General features: G+C 42.8%; 1 protein-coding gene across 1 annotated transcript in view; it reads left to right on the forward strand.

The window, feature by feature from the left end:
* Positions 1–22,254, forward strand: part of PREX2 (phosphatidylinositol-3,4,5-trisphosphate dependent Rac exchange factor 2) — a 582,180-nt gene that overhangs the window by 205,758 nt on the left and 354,168 nt on the right. The window contains exon 7 of the mRNA XM_075353190.1: positions 13,434–13,567. Within this exon, the coding sequence (XP_075209305.1) occupies positions 13,434–13,567 (134 nt within the window). The remainder of the gene's footprint in view (positions 1–13,433; positions 13,568–22,254) is intronic.

Consider the following 22,254-nt stretch of genomic DNA (forward strand, 5'->3'; position numbering starts at 1 on the left):
TCGTCCAGCTCTTTTGTTTCTGCATGAGTATATGTACTTGTCACTTTCCATGTGTTTGTGGTGTCTTGTGAGTTGTTTGTCATCTTTTGGACACCTTAGAAGGTGTTTTCTATGTGTTTGTATGTGTTTGTGTTTGCCTCCCATTGTTTTCAATGGGGTTCGAAGTTGTTCGCCGAACTGAGCCACCGTTCAACGAACCGAACCGAACTCGAACGCTAGGGGGGTGGCTCATCTCTACAGCTGACATCTGCATGCCTACTACGGTGGCATATGATGTCACTACCATGCGACACCAATGCCTGGCATGCCAACGTCAACTGCCAGCCTTAGATTGGCCAGAGACATATACTACAGCACCAACAGGACTCTGCGTTACAATGCATTTCATTTTTATGATTTGGTCTGGTCAGGATCATACAGGGAGAAGAAGTACTTGCCCACAGTGGAAACTTTCTGATAACACCCACTTGGATGTAACAAAATTTAACTCATTAGATGCTAAACACTTCTATTCCCGAAATCTCTGTAATGGAGAGGTGAAAAGGAAGTTTTGTTCCACTGCACAGCCATTATTACATCCTGTGCCCAGTTCACCATGAAAAATTTGCTGAAAGGTCTTCTTTAAGAAATATTTTATCAACTTTAAAGTAACATTCAGGCTTCGGCCACAATACAGCAGATTGCACAGTTACTGACTCCCACCTATTTCATATGGTGATAATATTTCCTATATTTGCCATACAGTTATCAAATAAATCCTCCCAATTATATCACATTGTGCTCTTTTAAGTAAACATCTGCTTTTCAGTTGTGTTTTCGGAAAGTAGAATGAAAAAACTAAGTGATTTCCGACCAGAAGGAAACGTTTAATGGGGGGCAAAGCTTTACAAGAAATAGAAAAAGTTATTTTTAGAAGTGGTGAAGATCAAAGCCTGGCCTAAATCCCATTGCTAGGAATATACTGAGACAGTTTATGAGCATGAACATCCCGGCAATAAGTGAACATCTGCTGAAATATGACCCTGTGTCGCCTGAATGGTACCACAGTGCTGGACCCCCATCGCCAGCTTCATGGCTGAAGAAGAAATATTCTGCCTGATTATAGAATAAAACTCTTTTCATAAGCAGAATAGGAGGAAATATCGATGTCTGGATCCGCAAATATGATTTCCAAAAATCCTGCGTGATGTGCACAGTTTTTATAATAATAAGGTCTCATTCACATGTCTGCCCTTCACATTTGTGTCACAAAAATGTTCAAGCAAAACCTCATACCTACACCCAAAGAAGTAGTTTAAATACTGTATATAGACAGTAGCAATGCTAAAAATGAACATGAGTGCGGGGGTTAAAAGGACAATAGGACCATTCGGAAAATTACATATGATCAAAGAAAAAAAACAAAAAGATCTAAATGATTATAACTTTATTAAATACGTATAAGATAAAGCAGTTAGCTGGAAAGATAGGGCGTCACAGAAAATTACATATAGCCTGGATAAACCCCTTTCTAATATAGAGTAGACATATGCTGTTTATGTAATAACAGTAGATGCAAGGTGCCAATAAAATAAAAAACACACCTGACTAATCAAAAAACAATATATAAAAAGATCGTAATAACTATAAAAATAATGTGTCAAGTGCAATGAGGTAGTTGTATGATTATTGTTAACAATATGTGCATGGTTGTATATATAACGTAATTGTACAATAGGGGTGCATATACCCAAAGTGCACGATAGCTCAAAAACATAAAAAATAATCAAATTGTGGTTGGTACAAAAAGATGCTGTTATCTAGGCCATGTGAACAGCATTAGTAGAACCATGGTACCAAAAAATGTGATCTATGTATACAAATATAGGGTTAATATACAGATACGTAATAACGCGGTATACAGATCGAGGGCATTAACCCCTGTACAGCAGCTGAAATCATTCATGGTATATGTAACGACACACAGTGACAGTATACAATACAAAAGACATTAACCTTTGTCAAGCAGCAGGAACCACTCAGACTATATATAGGGGTATGTAATGGCAGTATACATCACAAGGGACATTAAACTTTGTGCAATAACACAACCATTCAAGAATTATAAGAAGGCATAAGAAGGCATGCCGTGACAGTATAGATAACCAGCAAATATTTACCTAAGCAGGACAGAAGCATCAGATCAGTGACTGTGACGCCCACCGCAACGCGCGCGTTTTGGCGCCACCTTCTTTACATTTGTGTTTTTCAAGATAGAACATATACCCATTATCAATCATCTATGGAGCTGTTCACATTTCAGTGTTTACTGCATCCCAGGGATAAGTCAAGAATCAAAATTACCCATACAAATCTATGGGTCTGTGAAAAATCACTGGCAGCACACTTTGCTATACATTTAGCTTCTGTGTGTTGTGCGTTTCTAGCATTGCAATGAATAGGAGATGTTTTACAATTTTTATTTTATTTTCATATGAGTAAATCACTGAGGAAACACGGAGAGTAAAATCTAAAACACTGATTAAAATTAATTCCAAAATACTGATGAATATTGGACCATTTTCAGTATGCAAGGATAATCCCAGATGCCTGAGTAAGGCTTAACACTGGCTTCACACATTCAGCCTTTGATGCTGTTTTCATGGTCATTTTTTATGGTCATTTCATGGTCATTTACCATTTTTCATGGTAGGTTTTTAACCCAAACAGGAGTGGATCTTGAGAAAATATAGCATTTCCTTCTTTTTGACAACAAAAGCTTTTGAATTTGCACCAAAACCAGCATAAAAGTGTATAAAGTTGTAATAAACCAGATACATTTTACAAATAGTTGTTAGTAAAGATGAGCGAAAATATTATCGTGGAATTGAGTTCTACTCAAATTTAATGAATATCTGTTTTCACCAAAATACAGATTTTTTGTAATTCACTTCCATGTGGATTCAGTAAGCTGACAGACGCTGGCTACCATTTTGCTAAACTGTAATGAGCAATCAAAAGGTAAAAATAAAAATACTTATACTCACATTACCACTCCCCTCTCTGGCCTTTCCACTCCTCATCATCACCCGTCCGGTCCTTGTCACATCTTCTTATCACCACCATGATCACTGAAATCAACAGGATATATTTACACATGGGCGCATAAGATTACAGTGGACGTCATGTGTTACCCATGAAGTAGGAGACGTCCATATGCACCACATGACAGATGTGTTCATACCGATGGGCGTGTGATGCACTACTAAACCACCACAGACAAAAGGGGGGAAACCGGGGAAACACGGAGTCATGATACAACGGAGGTCCCTGCTGCTAGGGAGAGGGGTGAGGGGGACACCTCCCTGCACTCACCTCAAGCTGACTTCTGAGCTCCCTAGCGTCCCTATACAGGTTCTTTCAACCTGTCGGCGAGCAGGATCCCTTGGACCCTCAGCTGGCTCAGCTGGCCCTATACTCACCCTGACTAGTGAGTAGGCCAACAAGTTCACTACACTCGCCACTACACTAATAAACAGGGAGGGAAAGGAAAGACAGACAGGGGGATAAACAAAAGTATATAAACACCAAACTTCACAGCAGCAGGCAGACTCCAAAGTAGCAGATGGATGGGCACAGGACAATTTTTCAGCAGCTCCTTCCACCAGGATGGCCAGAGTAGAATGAATTTTAGCAGCAAGGACAACTGGGCAAACTTCACTATTTAAACCTAAATAGGCGTCGGCTCAAAGCAGCTACAACTGACCTGCACTGCTGAGAGCTGCTGGCAACAAAAACTGACATTAACTCATGAGACGCCAAAGGAAAAGAAACTTTGTTTAAATGTGTAGTCTATATGGAGATGGGAGGCTCCAATTCTAAGGTTATCACTACTCTCAAAACAGCAGGGAGATGACCGTGACATCATGATGTCAAAACATCATGGCATTACCCTCACTTGTGCCGAACCATCACAGCCTCATCAGAGCCAGAGGTCCTGGCCGAGCATGACAAGACCTGGGGATTCAGCACTCGCAATGGTGATGTAACAATGACTGGACAGGTCACAGTGATGAGTGGAGGGGATGGAGAGGTGAGCACAGGGTACCGTATAATCACTTTTTTATTTTTGATATGTTATACTTCTTATGCTCAGGGGTCTGGAGAGATCAAAGAGCTCAATAAGGGACATTCAGTTCATGGAGAATACCTTTGCTGTGAATCAAATTTCCTCAGTGATAGGATCTTTATATAAGATTCTATAATATCTATCAGCAGTCTGTAGGATTCCTGTATTCCTTTGGAAGAGAACGCTTTTTGCAGTCGCCTATAGCCTGACAGGAAAACTGTAGGGAAATTGAATTCTCTTCCTTCCTCTCTGATATAAACACTTTGACTTGTAATGGGAGTCACACCAATAATAATATGAATTTGGAAGTTGTTACTTAGTTATTCCCTAAGAATATTTGAGGTTTTATATAATTGTCATCGATTAGATCAAGTAAAGACAACGTCTACTGAAAAGGTTTTGTCGAATTTAGAAAACCCATTTCCCAATAACTTTACAAATAGCCTAATTCCAGTGAATGTGATGTTATGTGGAAATAAAAAACATGGACTTTGGCTTTTGAGGCACTGGGTGAGTTTTCAGACCTGCTTGTACACTGTGTGCAGAATTATTAGGCAAATGAGTATTTTGATCACGTGATAATTTTTATACATGTTGTCCTACTCCAAGCTGTATAGGCTTGAGAGCCAACTACCAATTAAGTAAATCAGGTGATGTGCATCTCTCTAATGAGGAGGTGTGTGTGGTGTAATAACATCAACACCCTATATAAGGGGTGCATACTTATTAGGCAACTTCCTTTCCTTTGGCAAAATGGGTCAGAAGAGAGGTTTGACGGGCTCTGAAAAGTCCAAAATTGTGAAATGTCTTGCAGAGGGATACAGCAGTCTTGAAATTGCTAAACTTTTGAAGCGTGATCACCGAACAATCAAGTGTTTCATGGCAAATAGCCAACAGGGTCGCAAGAGGCGTGTTGGGCAAAAAAGGCGCGAAATAACTGCCCATGAACTGAGTAAAATCAAGCGTGAAGTTGCCAAGATGCCATTTGCCACCAGTTTGGCCATTTTTCAGAGCTCCAACGTTACTGGAGTATCAAAAAGCACAAGGTATGCCATACTCAGGGACATGGCCAAGGTAAGGAAGGCTGAAAAACGACCACCTTTGAACAAGAAACATGAGATAAAACGTCAAGACTGGGCCAAGAAATATCTTAAGAATGATTTTTCAAAGGTTTTATGGACTGATGAAATGAGAGTGACTTTTGATGGGCCAGATGGATGGGCCAGAGGCTGGATCAGTAAAGGGCAGAGAGCTCCACTCCGACTCAGACGCCAGCAAGGTGGAGGTGGGGTACTGGTATGGGCTGGTATCATCAAAGATGAACTTGTGGGACCTTTTCGGGTTGAGGATGAAGTGAAGCTCATCTCCCAGACCTACTGCCAGTTTCTGGAAGACAACTTCTTCAAGCAGTAGTACAGGAAGAAGTTGGTATCATTAAAAAAAACCCCATGATTTTCATGCAGGACAATGCTCCATCACATGCATCCAACTACTCCACAGCGTGGCTGTCCAGTAAAGATCTAAAAGATGAAAAAATAATGACATGGCCCCCTTGTTCACCTGATCTGAATCCCATAGAGAATCTGTGGTCCCTCATAAAATGTAAGATCTACAGGGAGGGAAAACAGTACACCTCTCGGAACAGTGTCTGGGAGGCTGTGGTGGCTGCTGCACGAAATGTTGATCGTAAACAGATCAAGCAGCTGACAGAATCTATAGATGGTAGGCTGTTGAGTGTCATCATAAAGAAAGTGGCTATATTGATCACTAATTTTTTGGGGGGTTTTTTGCATGTTAGAAATGTTTATTTCTACATTTTGTGCAGTTATATTGGTTTACCTGGTGAAAATAAACAAGTGAGATGGGAATATATTTGGTTTTTATTAAGTTGCCTAATAAATCTGCTCAGTAATAGTTACCTGCACAAACAGACATCCTCCTAAGATAGCCAAATCTAAAAAAACCCCACTCCAACTTCCAAAAATATTAAGCTTTGATATTTATGAGTCTCTTGGGTTGATTGAAAACATAGTTGTTGATCAATAATAAAACAAATCCGCTAAAATACAACTTGCCTAATAAGTCTGCACACGATGTAGATCCGATCACATAGCACACAGCGGGCTAAAGCAAAGCTAAACAGTCATTTGTATTTACTTGTCAAAGCGATAGTATGCAAAATCAATTTATACAGTATTTATCGTGACATAGTGAGAAGCAGTGATAATTCGGAGCCTCTCAGGCCTTTATCTCTAGGTCACAGATACATTTGAGCGGAGAGGAGTTGCAAAAAGTGTCGCTATCGAGGAACTAGTGCATCTATTCTGACAACCAATTAACATCAATGGTGACTTCCTATTGCCTAATGCCCTCTGTAATGGCATTACAGGGGATTGAGTTGCTGTTAACAGCATTCAGAAATATGCTGTACAGCAACCACATTGACTATAGAAAGAAAAAGTATGCAGTTAAAGGGCTATTCCCATCTCCAAAATCCTATCCCAATATGTGTTATGTGTAATAATAAGAATATTAGCAAGTACAGTATCTCCAATTAGAAATGTAGTATAGTTCTCCTGATTCACTATATCGCTTAACTCATGTGCAGCACCTTAGGTACTCATGGTTACGATCAAGCATATAGTGACAGTTCGTTAGTTGCTAGTGGTGGTACGTATGGATAAAGAATATTATTAATATTACATCCACTACATATTGTACATTTCCCGTACATACATTGTAATGTGGGCCAGCACGCTACAGATACGGGGGTTTGAGGTGGTGTGGAGGTGTTGCCTGGCTGCAGTGGTTCTTCTCAGTCATAAGCTAGCTTCTCATCATCTCTTTCAGACTGCAGTTCTGCATTCAGGGTTATTACAGAGGAGTTCACTACAGATAAAAACTGCACAAAATTTACTTCTAAGGGTACTTTCACACTTGCGTTGTTTTTCTTCCGTTACAATCCGCCCTTTTGGAAAACAGCGGAATCCGTTAACGGATTCCGCTGTTTCCCATAGACTTGTATGGGTGACGGATTGTGCCAAAAGGACCTGCATTGCTTCCGCTAGGCGATGCTCCGTTGCTTCCGCCCAGCGGGAGGAACGCAGCATGTAACGTTGTTTTGAGCAGCGGAATCCTCAGGATTTCACTGCGCATGCTCTTTTTTTTTTAAATCAAAAACTTTATTTTGTCTTGCGGTGGCCGAACGTTCAGCTGAGCGCTCGCCCGCCGGCAAGTGACAGCGCTCAGATGAGCGCCCGCCCGCCGGCATGCCCGGCCGCTGGCATGTGACAGCGCTCAGCTGAGCGCTCGCCCGCCGGCATGCCCGGCCGCCGGCATGTGACAGCGCTCAGACGAGCGCACACCGGAATGCCCGGCCGCCGGCAAGTGACAGCGTTCAGCTGAGCGCTCGCCCGCCGGCATGCCCGGCCGCCGGCAAGTGACAGTGCTCAGCTGAGCCACTGGCCACCGGCTATTGACAGTGATTAGCTGATCGTTCACAATAGTCTGCTGCCGGTAAAACTGTAAAGAATAAAAAAAAAATAATAAAAAAAAAAGCTTTCCGTTGTTTTGTACGATCCGTAGCATCCGTTGTGCCACTATATGCAACGCATCCGTTGCATCCGTAACACAACGCAATGCTACGGAAGCCGTCCAACGCAAGTGTGAAACTAGCCTAAGTTCTAACATGTTTCAAACACCATTTCACTTTGCTCCTGATAGGTTTCACACTCAGTTTCTCATAAGGCATTAACCTTGTGGTACAGACCAATTCTTCTGTTGCGGTTGTAGACATGTTCATACTGGCTACCAGGGAGGCTGGGAGTTTAAGGCTTCGCTGTCCCCTAGATATTCAACCACTTGGGTCCATATATGGTCCTGTGGCTAGACTGCCCTACACGGCTATGCTACTACTTCGGGATCAGTCCTCGAGTCAATTCCCCCCAGTGTTACAAGGGAGGAGAATGCACTACAGTGGCAAATATAAGAACAAGGGGGGTGCTAGCAATGCAATGGAGCACGTAATGGGTTAAAAAGAGAGAAAAGACATTGCATATAGCGCACAACCCATGATAGAATATACAAAAAACCTTTATTAACAGAGCACCAATACAATTAAAAGCAATTAAAACATAAGCTAGAGACAAGATCTTGTACCCACATAATTACAATAATTTATGATAATAGTAACACTATAACAATAGTAAAGCCCCGCCACACGTGGAGAGACAATTGCAAAAATAGTAGAACACCTGGAAGGATGAATAATCCAGGGGTATACTATGCAATAAGAATGTGTAAGAACAATCAACACCTGAAAGGCAATAGCAAAATACCATGCAACTTGGATAGCTCTACATTGGACTAAAGGTGCCGGGGTACCTCTGACCTCACCATAAAGGCCCCTGTATAGTCATAGGGGTGGCAAAAACCTGCTGAAAGAGTAATCAGGTTAATGGATTGTCCAAGGACAAAAGTAAGCGCTAGATCCAAAAATTCACTTAAAATTCTGCAGCTGGTTTATAGGCAAAAAACACCCCAAAATTGCCTGGGTACAAACAAATAATAAATTAGAGATTTTTCGTAGATAGAAAAAGCTCACCAACCAGGCCTGGAAAAGCATTAAGAAGGAGGAAACCCAGCGTTTGGTGATGTCCATGGGTTCCAGACTTAAGGCAGTGATTGCCTCCAAAGGATTCGCAACAAAATATTGAAAATAAAAATATTTTGTTTGGGTTTGGTTTATTTGTCCAATTACTTTTGACCTCCTAAAATGTGGAGTGTTTGTAAAGAAATATGTACAATTCCTACAATTTCTATCAGATATTTTTGTTCAAACCTTCAAATTAAACGTTACAAGCTGCACTTGAATTCTGTTGTAGAGGTTTCATTTCAAATCCAATGTGGTGGCATGCAGAGCCCAACTCGCGAAAATTGTGTCACTGTCCAAATATTTCTGAACCTAACTGTAGGTTGGTTTTTGAAGCGCCGGCCACAAAACGACCTATGTGCGATCTCGGCAAATCGTATCTACGATCTGATGTGTCACATCGCTAACGAGAACGCTAGCGATGTCGTTGTGTGTAAAGCAGCCTTAAGAGTTTAACTGTAACGGTGCAATGTACATGGAGTGACACTTTAAGGGACTCTGTCAGCATAAAATGACTGTTCAAACCTATACAGATGCTCATCCATCCTGATGGGGCCAATCACCTAAATACACCTATCCACCAGCTTGTTTTCCATCTATCTCCACCCTTGTCAGACTCTATGAAGCCTGAGTTGTCAATCAAGAGAAGAGGGGTGGGTAGAGATTGAGGGAAAACAAGCAGGTTGAAGAGTGTATTTAAATGTTTGACCCCGCCATGATGCACCAAGCGCCTGTACTTGGTTTAAACAGTCATTCTGTGCTGACAGGGAAACCTTAGGGTATGTGCGCACGTTGCTTTTTACCTGCTTTTTACCTGCTTTTTTGCTGCTTTTTCTTCTGCGCTGTTTAATGCCAAAATGGATGTGTTCTTCTATTCAAGCAAAGTCTATGGGAATTTGGGTTTCTTGTTCACACTATGTTGTTCAAAATGCTGCCTTTTTGTGGCAGAACTTTGGTCAAAAACTCAGCTTTTCAAAGAAGCAACATGTCAATTGTTTTTGCCATTTGGGTTTTGCACTGCAAAGCTGAGTTTTTGACCAAAGTTCTGCCACAAAAAGGCTGCATTTTGAACAACATAGTGTGAACAAGAAACCCAAATTCCCATAGACTTTGCTTGAATAGAAGAACACATCCATTTTGGCATTAAACAGCGCAGAAGAAAAAGCAGCAAAAAAGCAGGTAAAAAGCAGGTAAAAAGCAACGTGCGCACATACCCTTAAAGTGGTTTTCACACCAATAAAGTTCATTTTCAAGTTGATTTTAGTCAACAGATCTTGGAATAATAATTATTTCCACAATTGGATGCATTTAAAAAAATTGTCTGTGAGCTGGAAGATATTTCCAAGGAAGAATGGATGACAATCCTTCAAACGAGAATTGAAAGTCTCTTTGCTGATTACAAAAAGCATTTACAAGCTGTGATACTTGCCAAAGGGAGTGCTACTAGGCACTAACCATTCATGGTGTTTTGTATCTGCCCATTTTCTTTTTTGTAAATTTAAAAATGTAAAAGATGAAAACATTTTTTTGCCTAAACTATAGAGAAAATATGCAATCTTGAACTTTATGCCTTTTACAGATCAGTTCACCTTTAACTTGCTTAAGGCTTTGTGCGCACTGAAAAATGGAATTTTCTCAAGAAAATTCCGCAGGCATTGAATACCGCACCCGCGGTAAAAAACTGCGGCAAACCGCACCCGAAAAACTGCATGCGGTTTTCCGCGGTTTGCTGCGGTTTTACCACGGTATTGTTCGCGGTATTGCCGCAGTTTTGCCGCGTGCGGGTTGGTACATGTGCTTTATTGCATTCAATGCAATAAAGCACATTGCAAAAAAAAAAAGTCAATTCATTCTGAGATAGATAGATAGATAGATAGATAGATAGATAGATAGATAGATAGATAGAGAAATAGACAGAAGAATAGATAGATATAGATATATGGATAGATAGATAGATAGATAGATAGATAGAGTCCCTGTGAGCACACGCTGCATTTCTCACGGTCGGTAGTGAGTTCACATTACCGGCTGTGGGAAATGCCCTGTGGTTACCTCTGCTGTCTCGCTGCAAGGCTGCATTCAGCGCTGTGTATCAGTCGTGACTGGATGCAAGCATCGCAGGACGTGGATTACGCCGGAGCTGTGTGTTTCGGGGGGGTTAATAAAATGGTGAACCAGGGGCTTTTTTGTGTTTTCTATTTAAAATAAAGGATGTTTCAGTGTGTGTTTATTCACGTTACTTACGGGTTGATCATGTCAGCTGTCACATAGACGCTGCCATGATCAAGCCTGGACTTAGTGGCGGTGATCCGCCGCCATTAACTCCTTACATTACCTTGATTGCCACCGCATCACGGCAACAAGAAGAGCCGGGGACACTCTGGTACTGCCGCATAATGCATGCGACAGTCCCGGGGCAGCTGCGGCTGATATTCTCGGCTGCGGGAGGTGGAAGGGAGGCAGGGGACATTAACCCTGCCCCTCGCCCTCCCCAGCCTGAGAATACCGGGCCGCCGCTGTGTGCTTACCTCGGCTGGAAGGTAAAAATACGGCGGAGCCCACGTGTTTTGTTTTCTATATTTCCGTTTGCTTTCTATGTGTATTCTATATGTCTGTGTCTGTGTTCTATGTCTGTGATGTCTGTGTGGTGTGTCTGTGATCTGTGTGTGTGTTTACTCTCTACTTCACTTCCTCTTCCTGTCATAATGACATCACTTCCCTGCAAACCGCAGGCAGCGATGTATATTACCGCAGGTAAACCGCGAAATACCGGAGGGAATAACGCAGGAAAACGCAATGTACCACACAGAATTTGCTGCCTGCGTTATTCCCTGCGGGATTTCACGATTACATTGCAGTCAATGGAGTGAAATCCCGCAGCGACGTGCGGAAAAGAAGTGACATGCAATTGTTTTTGCTGCGGTAATCCCGCAGCAAGACATGCAGCTGTCAAATTCCACATAGTGCGCGCAGCATTTTTTTTTCCATAGGTTTTGCTGGTGATTCACTGCAGAGATGTTATGAACATTTTCTGCAGCGAAACATGCAGCAAATCCGCAGGAAATCTGCGGAAAAAACGGTAAGTGCGCACAGGGCTAACTGTTCATAATAACAGTAATTTTGACCAGAGGAGCCCAGACACATACATGCTACTCTAAATGTTTGTATCACATGAACCTACAACTCCCAGTATGTCCTTAACAATGATAAAGAGATACTGGGTGTTGATATCAGTTATCATCAGATGTGGACCATACAGGAACCACAGTACTTATGAGAATTACGGAAGTCAGCATCACAAATAAACATTTTCATCCAGGTACCTTATGAGTGACATCTATTCTGATCGGAGTCGTTCTATTTCTTTTCTTCAAATTGTCCAAACGCCACAATGATTTTTCATATCCACAGCTCATCTCTGCAGACTTCCATCTTCTCTGCTCTTCTGCAGTACATTGCAGTGTGATTGTAATGCTTGTGAAAAAATTATCTGCCCTATGCTGTGTCCCTGAATAAATAATTGCCCCTTACTATATTGCCTGCACAAAATATGACCCACACACTGTTCCTCTTATGGTACATGCCCCCCACACTGTCCTCTTACACTGAATCTTTCTCAATGTGTCTTCAGACATCCCCTCCTAATTACAACAAAGGTGTCTTTAGCTTAATTGGTGTTCTTACCATGCAAAACGTTTTTGCACCTTTGCAGCATTGAATAGTGATGTCAGTAGTATGATCAGATAACCTGACTTCACCGCCAATGGTCAGGGCTTCAATTGTACTTGCACCTGAAAAATGCAAGTACAATTGATTGTTAGGGGTGGGAATGTTTGCATCTTTCCTAGACCAGCTGTCAGCTTGATGGCTGGCACAGAGAACTGTCGAAACCCAATCAGGGTAGTAGCAAAATGCCTGCCATTGTGCTTGAGGAGAATGCTCCATATGTCCTCTTAGTGACACCCCTGTAAAATTCATCTAATGTTCTGCTCAAAAAATAAATGTAAGTTTAAATTTTTGGTACATTTCAGTTTTTCATTTTAATGAACTCAAAACATATTGACTTAAATGTATAATTACCATAAAATACAATGTGTCAAAGAAGCAGATTGTCTGAATCACCGGGATATGCAAAAGCATTGAAAAGATATTGCTATTTAAATGTCCCAAATAGCTTGCATCTTTAATTGGTTAACTAGTCGGTCGTTATTTGTTTTTATCAAACAATCCTTTAAAATTTTAGTGCATAAATATCATCTATTTTTTTGTTTTTGTATGAAAATAAACTTTTACAGAAAAACAATGCTATTGAATTATGCAATGAATGAATGAAATGAATTCCTGAGATGATGATAATCCATTTTTACATAACAACCCCAGGAGAGATGCCGTATTTTGTTCCTTATCGTTACGGTTTATTATCTGTTTTCGGCATTATACAATAATTATTCACTGCTTTTATTATTTAAATTACACATTGTCAGCTTGTTCTTTAAAGAATGCAAAAAGATAAAGGAATAAGTGACATAATGGGAGAGATCATTGCCTGCGAAACCTTTTATTTTTTGTTTAGCTGTGCCGATTGCTCTGATAAAAATAACATTTTCTGATACGACAATACTGTTTCCATTCTGCAGTTGATATGTTTTCTTTTCTTCTTGTCTGCTTTGTTAGGGGTCCAGCATAACAGATACTTGCACTGAAATGCTGATGCATGGAGTCCTTTTAAAAATTTCTTCTGGGAATATCCAAGAGCGGATTTTCTTTCTCTTTGATAATCTTTTAGTGTATTGCAAAAGAAAACATCGGTAAGTCTTAACAAATATCACAAAAAGCCAAATAATTCCAAATGCTTAATTTACATTTTGCAGAACTTTAAATGTACAGTACAGACCAAAAGTTTGGACACACCTTCTCATCTCTAGAACAACTGTTAGAGGAGACTTTGTGCAGCAGGCCTTCATGGTAAAATAGCTGCTAGGAAACCACTGCTAAGGACAGGCAACAAACAGAAGAGACTTGTTTGGGCAAAAGAACACAAGGAATGGACATTAGACCAGTGGAAATCTGTGTTTTGGTCTGATGAGTCCAAATTTGAGATCTTTGGAACCAACCACCGTGTCTTTGTAGAAAAGGTGAACGGATGGACTCTACATGGCTGATTCCCACCGTGAAGCATGGAGGAGGAGGTGTGATGGTGTGGGGGTGCTTTGCTGGTGACACTGTTGGGGATTTATTCAAAATTGAAAGCATACAGAACCAGCATGCCTACCACAGCATCTTGCAGCGGTGTGCTGTTCCATCCGGTTTGCGTTTAGTTGGACCATCATTTATTTTTCAACAGGACAATGACCCCAAACACACCTCCAGGCTGTGTAAGGGCTATTTGACTAAGAAGGAGAGTGATTGGGTGCCACGCCAGATGACCTGGTCTCCACAGTCACCAGACCTGAACCCAATCGAGATGGTTTGGGGTGAGCTGGACCACAGAGTGAAGGCAAAAGGGCCAAGAAGTGCTAAGCATCTCTGGGAACGCTTTCAAGACTGTTGGAAAACCATTTCCGGTGACTACCTCTTGAGGCTCATCAAGAGAATGCCAAAAGTGTGCAAAGTAGTAATGAAAGCAAAAGGTGGCTACTTTCAAGAACCTAGAATACAAGAAATATTTTCAGTTGTTTCACACTTTTTTAAGTATTTTATTCCACATGTTTTAATTCATAGTTTTGATGCCTTGAATGTGAATCTACATTTTTCAGAGTCATGAAAATAAAGAAAACTCTTTGAATGAGAAGGTGTGTCCAAACCTTTGGTTTGTACTGTATATTTAACTCCATATTTTATAGTTGACTTTGTATTAGGTTATATAATTTAACATTTTATTTTTTTTTATGTTAAAGGGAACCTGATACCAGATTTGGGGCCTAAAAGCTGCGGCCACCACCACTGGGCTCTTATATACAGTATTTTAACATGCTGTATTTAAGAGCCCAGGCCGCTGTGTAGAACATAAAAGACACTTTATAATACTCACCTAAGAGGTCGCTCCGGTGCAGACTGGTCAGATGGGTGTCTCTGTTCTCCGGGACCGGTGTTTCCTCTTTCGGCCATCTTGGTCTTCCTTCTTCTGAAGCCGGCATGCATGACGCATCCTATTTCATACACAGTCGCTGGCACTGAGTTCCTGTGTAGGCACACTTTGATCTGCCCTGCTCAGGGCAGATTAAAGTATTGTAGTGCTCCTACGCAGGACCTCAGTACCGGCCTGTGTGCATGACGTAGGACGCATAATGCACGCCCGCCGGCTTCAGAAGAAGGAAGACAAAGATAACCGAAAGAGGAGGCACCGGTCCCGGAGAACAGAGACACCCATCCAACCAGTCTGCACCGGAGAAACCTCCTAGGTGAGTATTATAAAGTGTTTTTTTATGTTCTACACAGCGGCCTGGGCTCTTATTCACAGTATGTTAGAATGCTGCATATAAAAGCTCAGTGGTGGTGGCCGCAGCTTATAGGCCCCAAATCTGGTTGTCTTTAAAGGGAATCTGTCACCACTTTGACCTTTTTAAACTGTTAATATGGGCATACAGGTAATAGAATGCTAAAAAAGACACACCTTTTTGTCTCATATCAGATGCCTTGATTTTGAAATATCAACTTTTATCACTTCATGTAAAGGAGCTCTTCCAGGCTATGGGGCGGACACTGCCTGGAAGATAAAGCCACCTCCAAAGCTTATTTTAATAAAAGGGATGTTACCAGTGTGATGTGTGATGGCCGTTCTCTGCTCTCACTGCAGAGCTGTGTGTGATTATAAATGACACTTCTGCAGGTTTCTCTCGACTTCAGCCTCCAGCTTGCACGCAGACAGTGTTGCAATGAAGCAGAGCTCTGGGAGCTGCAAAAAATGTGTTTGAGAGAAGACAAATTTAATTTCTCCTGTTCTGTGCCAGTTACTTGTCTCACACTGGTAACGTCCCTTTTACTTAAAATAATCTCTGGAGGCGGAGTTATCTTCCAGGCAGCATCCGACCCATAGCCTGGAAGAGTTCCTCTACATAAAGTGATAAAAGATGATTTTTCCACAACAAGGCATCTGATATGAGACATAAAAGTATGGTTTTTTTCAGCAGTCTATAACCTGTATGCCCATATTAACAGTTCAAAAAGGTCAAAGCAGTGACAGATTCCCTTTAACCCTATAAAATTTCCAACAATCAAAGCTATTTCTTTACTGGGACCATTATCATTTATATTGAATAATGCTACATCTGTAAATGCTGGGTAAAGGAACACTGCAGAAAAAAATGGGGATTTAAAAGTCCAAGTCCTAAAGGAGCACTGAATGTTTTTTGTTTGTTCGTGAATTTTGTCATGCACAGACATCTAAGACTAAGCACGATGGCTCAATTCTGAGCATCATATAACACATTTCTACCATGAAAACAAATATAGAGGTTGTCTCACCAGGATAACTTTTAGAAAAAAACTCATGCTAAGATTGTCATGGGGGATTTCCTTCACTCTGTAACTCCCTTTAATAGCCAGAGTGTAGAGCCACTGTAAAGAGACTGATAATCAATTTGGGTAGAAAGGGTAAAAGGCCACACTGTCGTGGAAGAAATCTCCAAAACTCAGGATGATAGATGATTGTGATCTTTATTTGTAAATGCGTTTCAGAGTAATTCTCCTTCTTGAGGACGAAAAAATCCCATCACGTTTCAAAGTAATTCTGCTTCTTTAGGACTAAAATCACATTGCGTTTCAGAGCAATTCTTCTTCTTCAGGTCAAAAACCATATCTCATTTCAGAGTAATTCTCCTTCTTCAGGCCAAAACTCATTGCATTTCAGAGTAATTCTTCTTTTTCAGGACTAAAATCACATCATTTTTCAGAGTAATTCTTCTTCTGGACAAAAATCACATCGTGTTTCAGAGTAATTCTCCTTCTTCAGGACTAAATTCACATCGTGTTTCAGAGTAATTCTCCTTCTTCAGGACTAAAATCACATCATCTAGTCATACTGGGCACTACTGAAATGAGTACCATTGAAGTGAGGCCAAAAAAAACATGTTTATCTGCTGATGCCCTTGGCAATAACAACTGTTAACTGGAGTTTTACCTGCTGAACTTACAGATATCAGCAGACAATTAACAAGTCTATATTTAGAAAAGGGGTAATCGTGTGGGGCAACTTGATTTTCCAAATGTTATTCCCAGTAGAGACAGGGTCATAGAAAATGTTCTATATGCCACTCAGGAACCAGCTATTTGTACTGTGTAAATATATGTAAAAATGTATGTAGAACGTTTTAGGCAAGAATGGAAATACAATGTGAGAATGATTTAAAAAAAATAGAAGCATTAATAGTTTGTTTTTAGCAATTAAAAATACAAAATGAATGAACAAAAGAGAATCTAAATCAAATACATTTTTGCTGTGCCTTCAAAACTCCATCAATTCTTCTAGGTGTACCTGTACACCTCTTTTGAGGGAACTTAGCAGGAATGCCATTCCAAATATCTTGGAGAACTAACCACAGATTTTCTGTTGATGTACCTTGCTCTAATCCTTCTGTCTCTTGTTTATTCTACTGAAGATAATTCTTAATGATATTTGCTATATGTTTGGGATTGTTGTCCTGCTGCTGAATAAATTTGGAGCCCATCGGACACCTCCCTGATAGTATTGCTTGATGGACAAATATTTGTCTTAATTTTCCAGCACTGAGGACACCATTATTGTTGACCAAATCCGCTCAATTTGTTGAAATGTAGCCTCAAACTTGCGAGGAACCACAACTATGCTTCGTTGTTGCCTGCAGACACTCATTATTGTACCACTCTCCAGCTCTTTGGCAAGCAAGCTGTTGCGGGCGGAGGGGACGCGCTCGCCACGCTCGGGTCTGGGGCTTCTGCTGCTGCTGCTCGGTGGCTCGAGCGGTGGGCCGGACCCGGGGACTCGAGCAGCGCTCCTCACCCGTGAGTGAAAAGGGATGGTTTGTTTGGGGAGAGAGTTTGTGACGCCACCCACGGGATGTGGTGATGATGGCACCACCACTGCTGGTAACGGGGATGCCAGGATAGATGGTAGGGAGCAGCTAGGATGTTGTTCCCTCCGTGGGTAGGGGGGTTGGAGATCCCGGGGCCCGGTGGTGTAACTGGGAGGCTGGATGGCTGGGGTGCAGGGTTTCAGGGACAGCGCAGCGCGGGGCCGGACGGCACTGGTGTACTCACTCAGACAATCACTGACAGAGTCTTTGGTAAACCAAAACGGCCAGATGGCCGGGTCCTGCAGCCGGCTGCAGTGTTGTTGTGCTCTCCCCGGACGGCTGATGGTGGCTGTCTCTCCCTGCACCTTTTAGAAATGTTCTGACCCCTGTGGTTGCCCACCGGTAGTCCGCTTCCCGGCGTATAGGTGCCGTAGGAGCCTGTTTTGCCCGCAGGTGCTGGCCCTTGGATCTCTAGCCTGTGGCGGTGGCTGTATATCCTCACGGTGTGGACTGTTGCCTTCTGTCGGGACTTGGTTGTTGGGAAACCCCTGGGGTTCCTGTCACACTTGGATTTGACTATTGACAGTGGCTCCAAGCCTGGTCGGGGTCCGATGGCCCTGCCTGTGTGTGCTTAGCTTCACTCCGCTCCCCGGTTCGGTACCGGCGGGCCAACGCCCGACCCCGGTCCTTACGGCTCTGCAGAGTTCCACTAACTCCTGCAGACGGCGACCACCATCTGCCAACCTTGCTGTCAGTGCCTGGGTTCCTATCCAGGCACACGCAGACGTTTTACTCCTCTCACTTTCACCTACAAAACTAATCTGACTCCTTTTCCCGCCTCCAGGCCTGTGAACTCCTCAGTAGGTGGGGCCAACCGCCTGGCTCCGCCCCACCTGGTGTGGACATCAGGCCTTGGAGGGAGGCAACAAGGGTTTTAGTCTGACTGTTGTTACTGTCTAGGGTGGGGGGTGTGTGCATGTTGTTATGTATGTGACTACCTGGCTAGTCCAGGCCGTCACACAAGCCACCCTCTGTTATAGTCAAACATTTCTAATCTTGACTTATCAGTCCAGAGAACCTGCTTCCAGTGTTCTGCATCCCAGTTCCTGTTTTCATGCATAGCTGAACTAATTAGCCATGTTTCTATATTGAAGGTATAAATTCTTCCTTGAAGACCACTTCTAACCAGATTCCGCCAAACAGTAGATGGTTGTATCTGGGTCCCACTGGTTGCTGCCAGGTCTGAGCTGATCAAATCAAGAAGGCCTGCGGAGACACCATCACATGTTTCTCAACGCTGGAAGGAAACTAGCCAGGTCTTTCACCGGGAAGGAACAACCACGGGAAGGGCAGTCTCCAGTCAAGGAGACCACCTATGCCAAACATGGTATCCATCCACAGACAGCCGTTTCGGGGTATTTGCCCCTCATCAGTGTGGAGTAGGAATCTGGCTAGTGGGACATTGCCTAGTAAAAGACTATGTGAGCAAGGATGGTTGACCTTAGGGAGATCAACATCCACCACTGCGGAGACACCATCACGTGTTTCTCAACGCAGTGATTCTAGAGCAATGCCCCCTGGGAAATATTCAAATCAAGAAGGCTTGCGGAGACACCATCACATGTTTCTCAACGCTGGCAGGAAACTAGCCAGGTCTTTCACCGGGAAGGAACAACCACGGGAAGGGCAGTCTCCAGTCAAGGAGACCACCTATGCCAAACATGGTATCCATCCACAGACAGCCGTTTCGGGGTATTTGCCCCTCATCAGTGTGGAGTAGGATTCTGGCTAGTGGGACATTGCCTAGTAAAAGACTATGTGAGCAAGGATGGTTGATCTTAGGGAGATCAACATCCACCACTGCGGAGACACCATCACGTGTTTCTCAACGCAGTGATTCTAGAGCAATGCCCCCTGGGAAATATTCAAATCAAGAAGACCTGCGGAGACACCATCACATGTTTCTCAACGCTGGCAGGAAACTAGCCAGGTCTTTCACCGGGAAGGAACAACCACGGGACGGGCAGTCTCCAGTCAAGGAGACCACCTATGCCAAACATGGTATCCATCCACAGACAGCCGTTTCGGGGTATTTGCCCCTCATCAGTGTGGAGTAGGAATCTGGCTAGTGGGACATTGCCTAGTAAAACACTATGTGAGCAAGGATGGTTGACCTTAGGGAGATCAACATCCACCACTGCGGAGACACCATCACGTGTTTCTCAACGCAGTGATTCTAGAGCAATGCCCCCTGGGAAATATTCAAATCAAGAAGGCCTGCGGAGACACCATCACATGTTTCTCAACGCTGGCAGGAAACTAGCCAGGTCTTTCACCGGGAAGGAACAACCACGGGAAGGGCAGTCTCCAGTCAAGGAGACCACCTATGCCAAACATGGTATCCATCCACAGACAGCCGTTTCGGGGTATTTGCCCCTCATCAGTGTGGAGTAGGAATCTGGCTAGTGGGACATTGCCTAGTAAAAGACTATGTGAGCAAGGATGGTTGACCTTAGGGAGATCAACATCCACCACTGCGGAGACACCATCACGTGTTTCTCAACGCAGTGAGGGCATTGCTCTAGAAACACTGCGTTGAGAAACACGTGATGGTGTCTCCGCAGTGGTGGATGTTGATCTCCCTAAGGTCAACCATTCTTGCTCACATAGTCTTTTACTAGGCAATGTCCCACCAGCCAGATTCCTACTCCACACTGATGAGGGGCAAATACCCCGAAACGGCTGTCTGTGGAAGGATACCATGTTTGGCATAGGTGGTCTCCTTGACTGGAGACTGCCCTTCCCATGGTTGTTCCTTCCCGGTGAAAGACCTGGCTAGTTTCCTGCCAGCGTTGAGAAACATGTGATGGTGTCTCCGCAGGCCTTCTTGATTTGAATATTTCCCAGGGGGCATTGCTCTAGAATCACTGCGTTGAGTTCTGAGCTGATGACGCTGCTGGACATCTAATTGTTAAGAGATGCTAGCATGATGTGTTTTTGAACTACTACTGCGTCTATGGTCCTCAACATTGTCCATTCTTTAGTTTTCTCAGTGTTGAGAAATATAGGCAGATAGTTATCCATAATGCAATACCATCAGAGAGAAGTCTAATTGGCTCCAAATTTATTCTGTAGCAGGGCAATAGCCCAAACATACCGCCAATGTCATCAAGACGTATCTTCAGCATAAGGCTGGCGTCACACGGTACGATCTATAGTGCGATCGCACGAGCAATCGTACCCGCCCCCGTCGTTTGTGCGTCATGGGCAATTACTTGCCCGTGGCGCACAAAGTCGTTAACCCCCTGTCACATGTACTTACCTCCCAGGTGACGTCGCTGTGGGCGGCGAACATCCCCTTCCTGAAGGGGGAGGGACGTTCGGCGTCACAGCGACGTCACACAGCAGCCGGCCAATAGAAGCAGAGGGGCGGAGATGAGTTGGACGTAACATCCCGCCCACCTCCTTCCTTCCGCATTGCCGTCCGGACACAGGTAAGCTGTGTTCGTGGTTCCCGAGGTGTCACACGGAGCGAAGTGTGCTGCCACGGGAACGATGAACAAACGGAGCACAGAAGGAGGACTCATATTTTGAAAATGAGTGACGTGTCAACGAGCAACGATAAGGTGAGTATTTTTGCTCGTTCATAGTCGTTCGGAGGTGTCACACGGTACGATATCTCTAACAATGCCGGATGTGCATCACTAACGACGTGACCCTGACGACATATCTCCCGATATATCGTACCGTGTGACGCCGGCATAAGGATGAACAAGGTGTTCTGCAAGTGATGACATGGCCCCCACAGAGCTTTGATCTCAACACCATCAACTTTGTGTGGGATTAGATGAAGAAAAATAAGGAAGTGAGAGAGCCTGTATCCACAAAAAACCTTCAGTTAGTTCTCCAAGACGTTTGGGACAACCTAGCTGTTGAGTTTTTTCCAAAACTGTGTGCAAGTGTACTTTGACAAGTTGATGTTGTGATAATACTTTGAAGGCAAAGAGTAGTCACACCAAATCTTGATTTGATTTTATTAATTTACTTTGCATTTTGTTTATTGATAAAAATAAACTATTAGCACTTCTATTTTTTGAAAGAATTCTCACTTTGCAGCACTTTTTCAACATTTACCTAAAACTTTTGCACAGTACTGTACATATATACATAAAGAACGCTCAAAAGCAGACAACAACTTGGAACACGTTTGCACACTGGTGACATTTTTGGTTAAAGACTTTAAGTTCTTCAGATTTTTAAATATTTTTTCAAACCTCGGGTTAGATGAAGCTTCAGTAAATAATCTACTCAATCATATACTTAGCTGGCTGTGTCTGCAATTCCAAATATAGTGTCCTCACAACTATGATATTAAGGAAGTCGTGTGGGCGTCTCTAGAGCTATGTAAATTGTTTGCATTTGTGCATTTAGCCCTCAACTTCTCTTTAGATAAATAATCTACATTCCTGTGTTTCCTTAGGGAAACAAGAAATATTGATAGCAAA

The sequence above is a fragment of the Anomaloglossus baeobatrachus genome, chromosome 6 (genome assembly GCF_048569485.1).
Source record: "Anomaloglossus baeobatrachus isolate aAnoBae1 chromosome 6, aAnoBae1.hap1, whole genome shotgun sequence".
Classification (NCBI taxonomy): Eukaryota; Metazoa; Chordata; class Amphibia; order Anura; family Aromobatidae; genus Anomaloglossus; species Anomaloglossus baeobatrachus.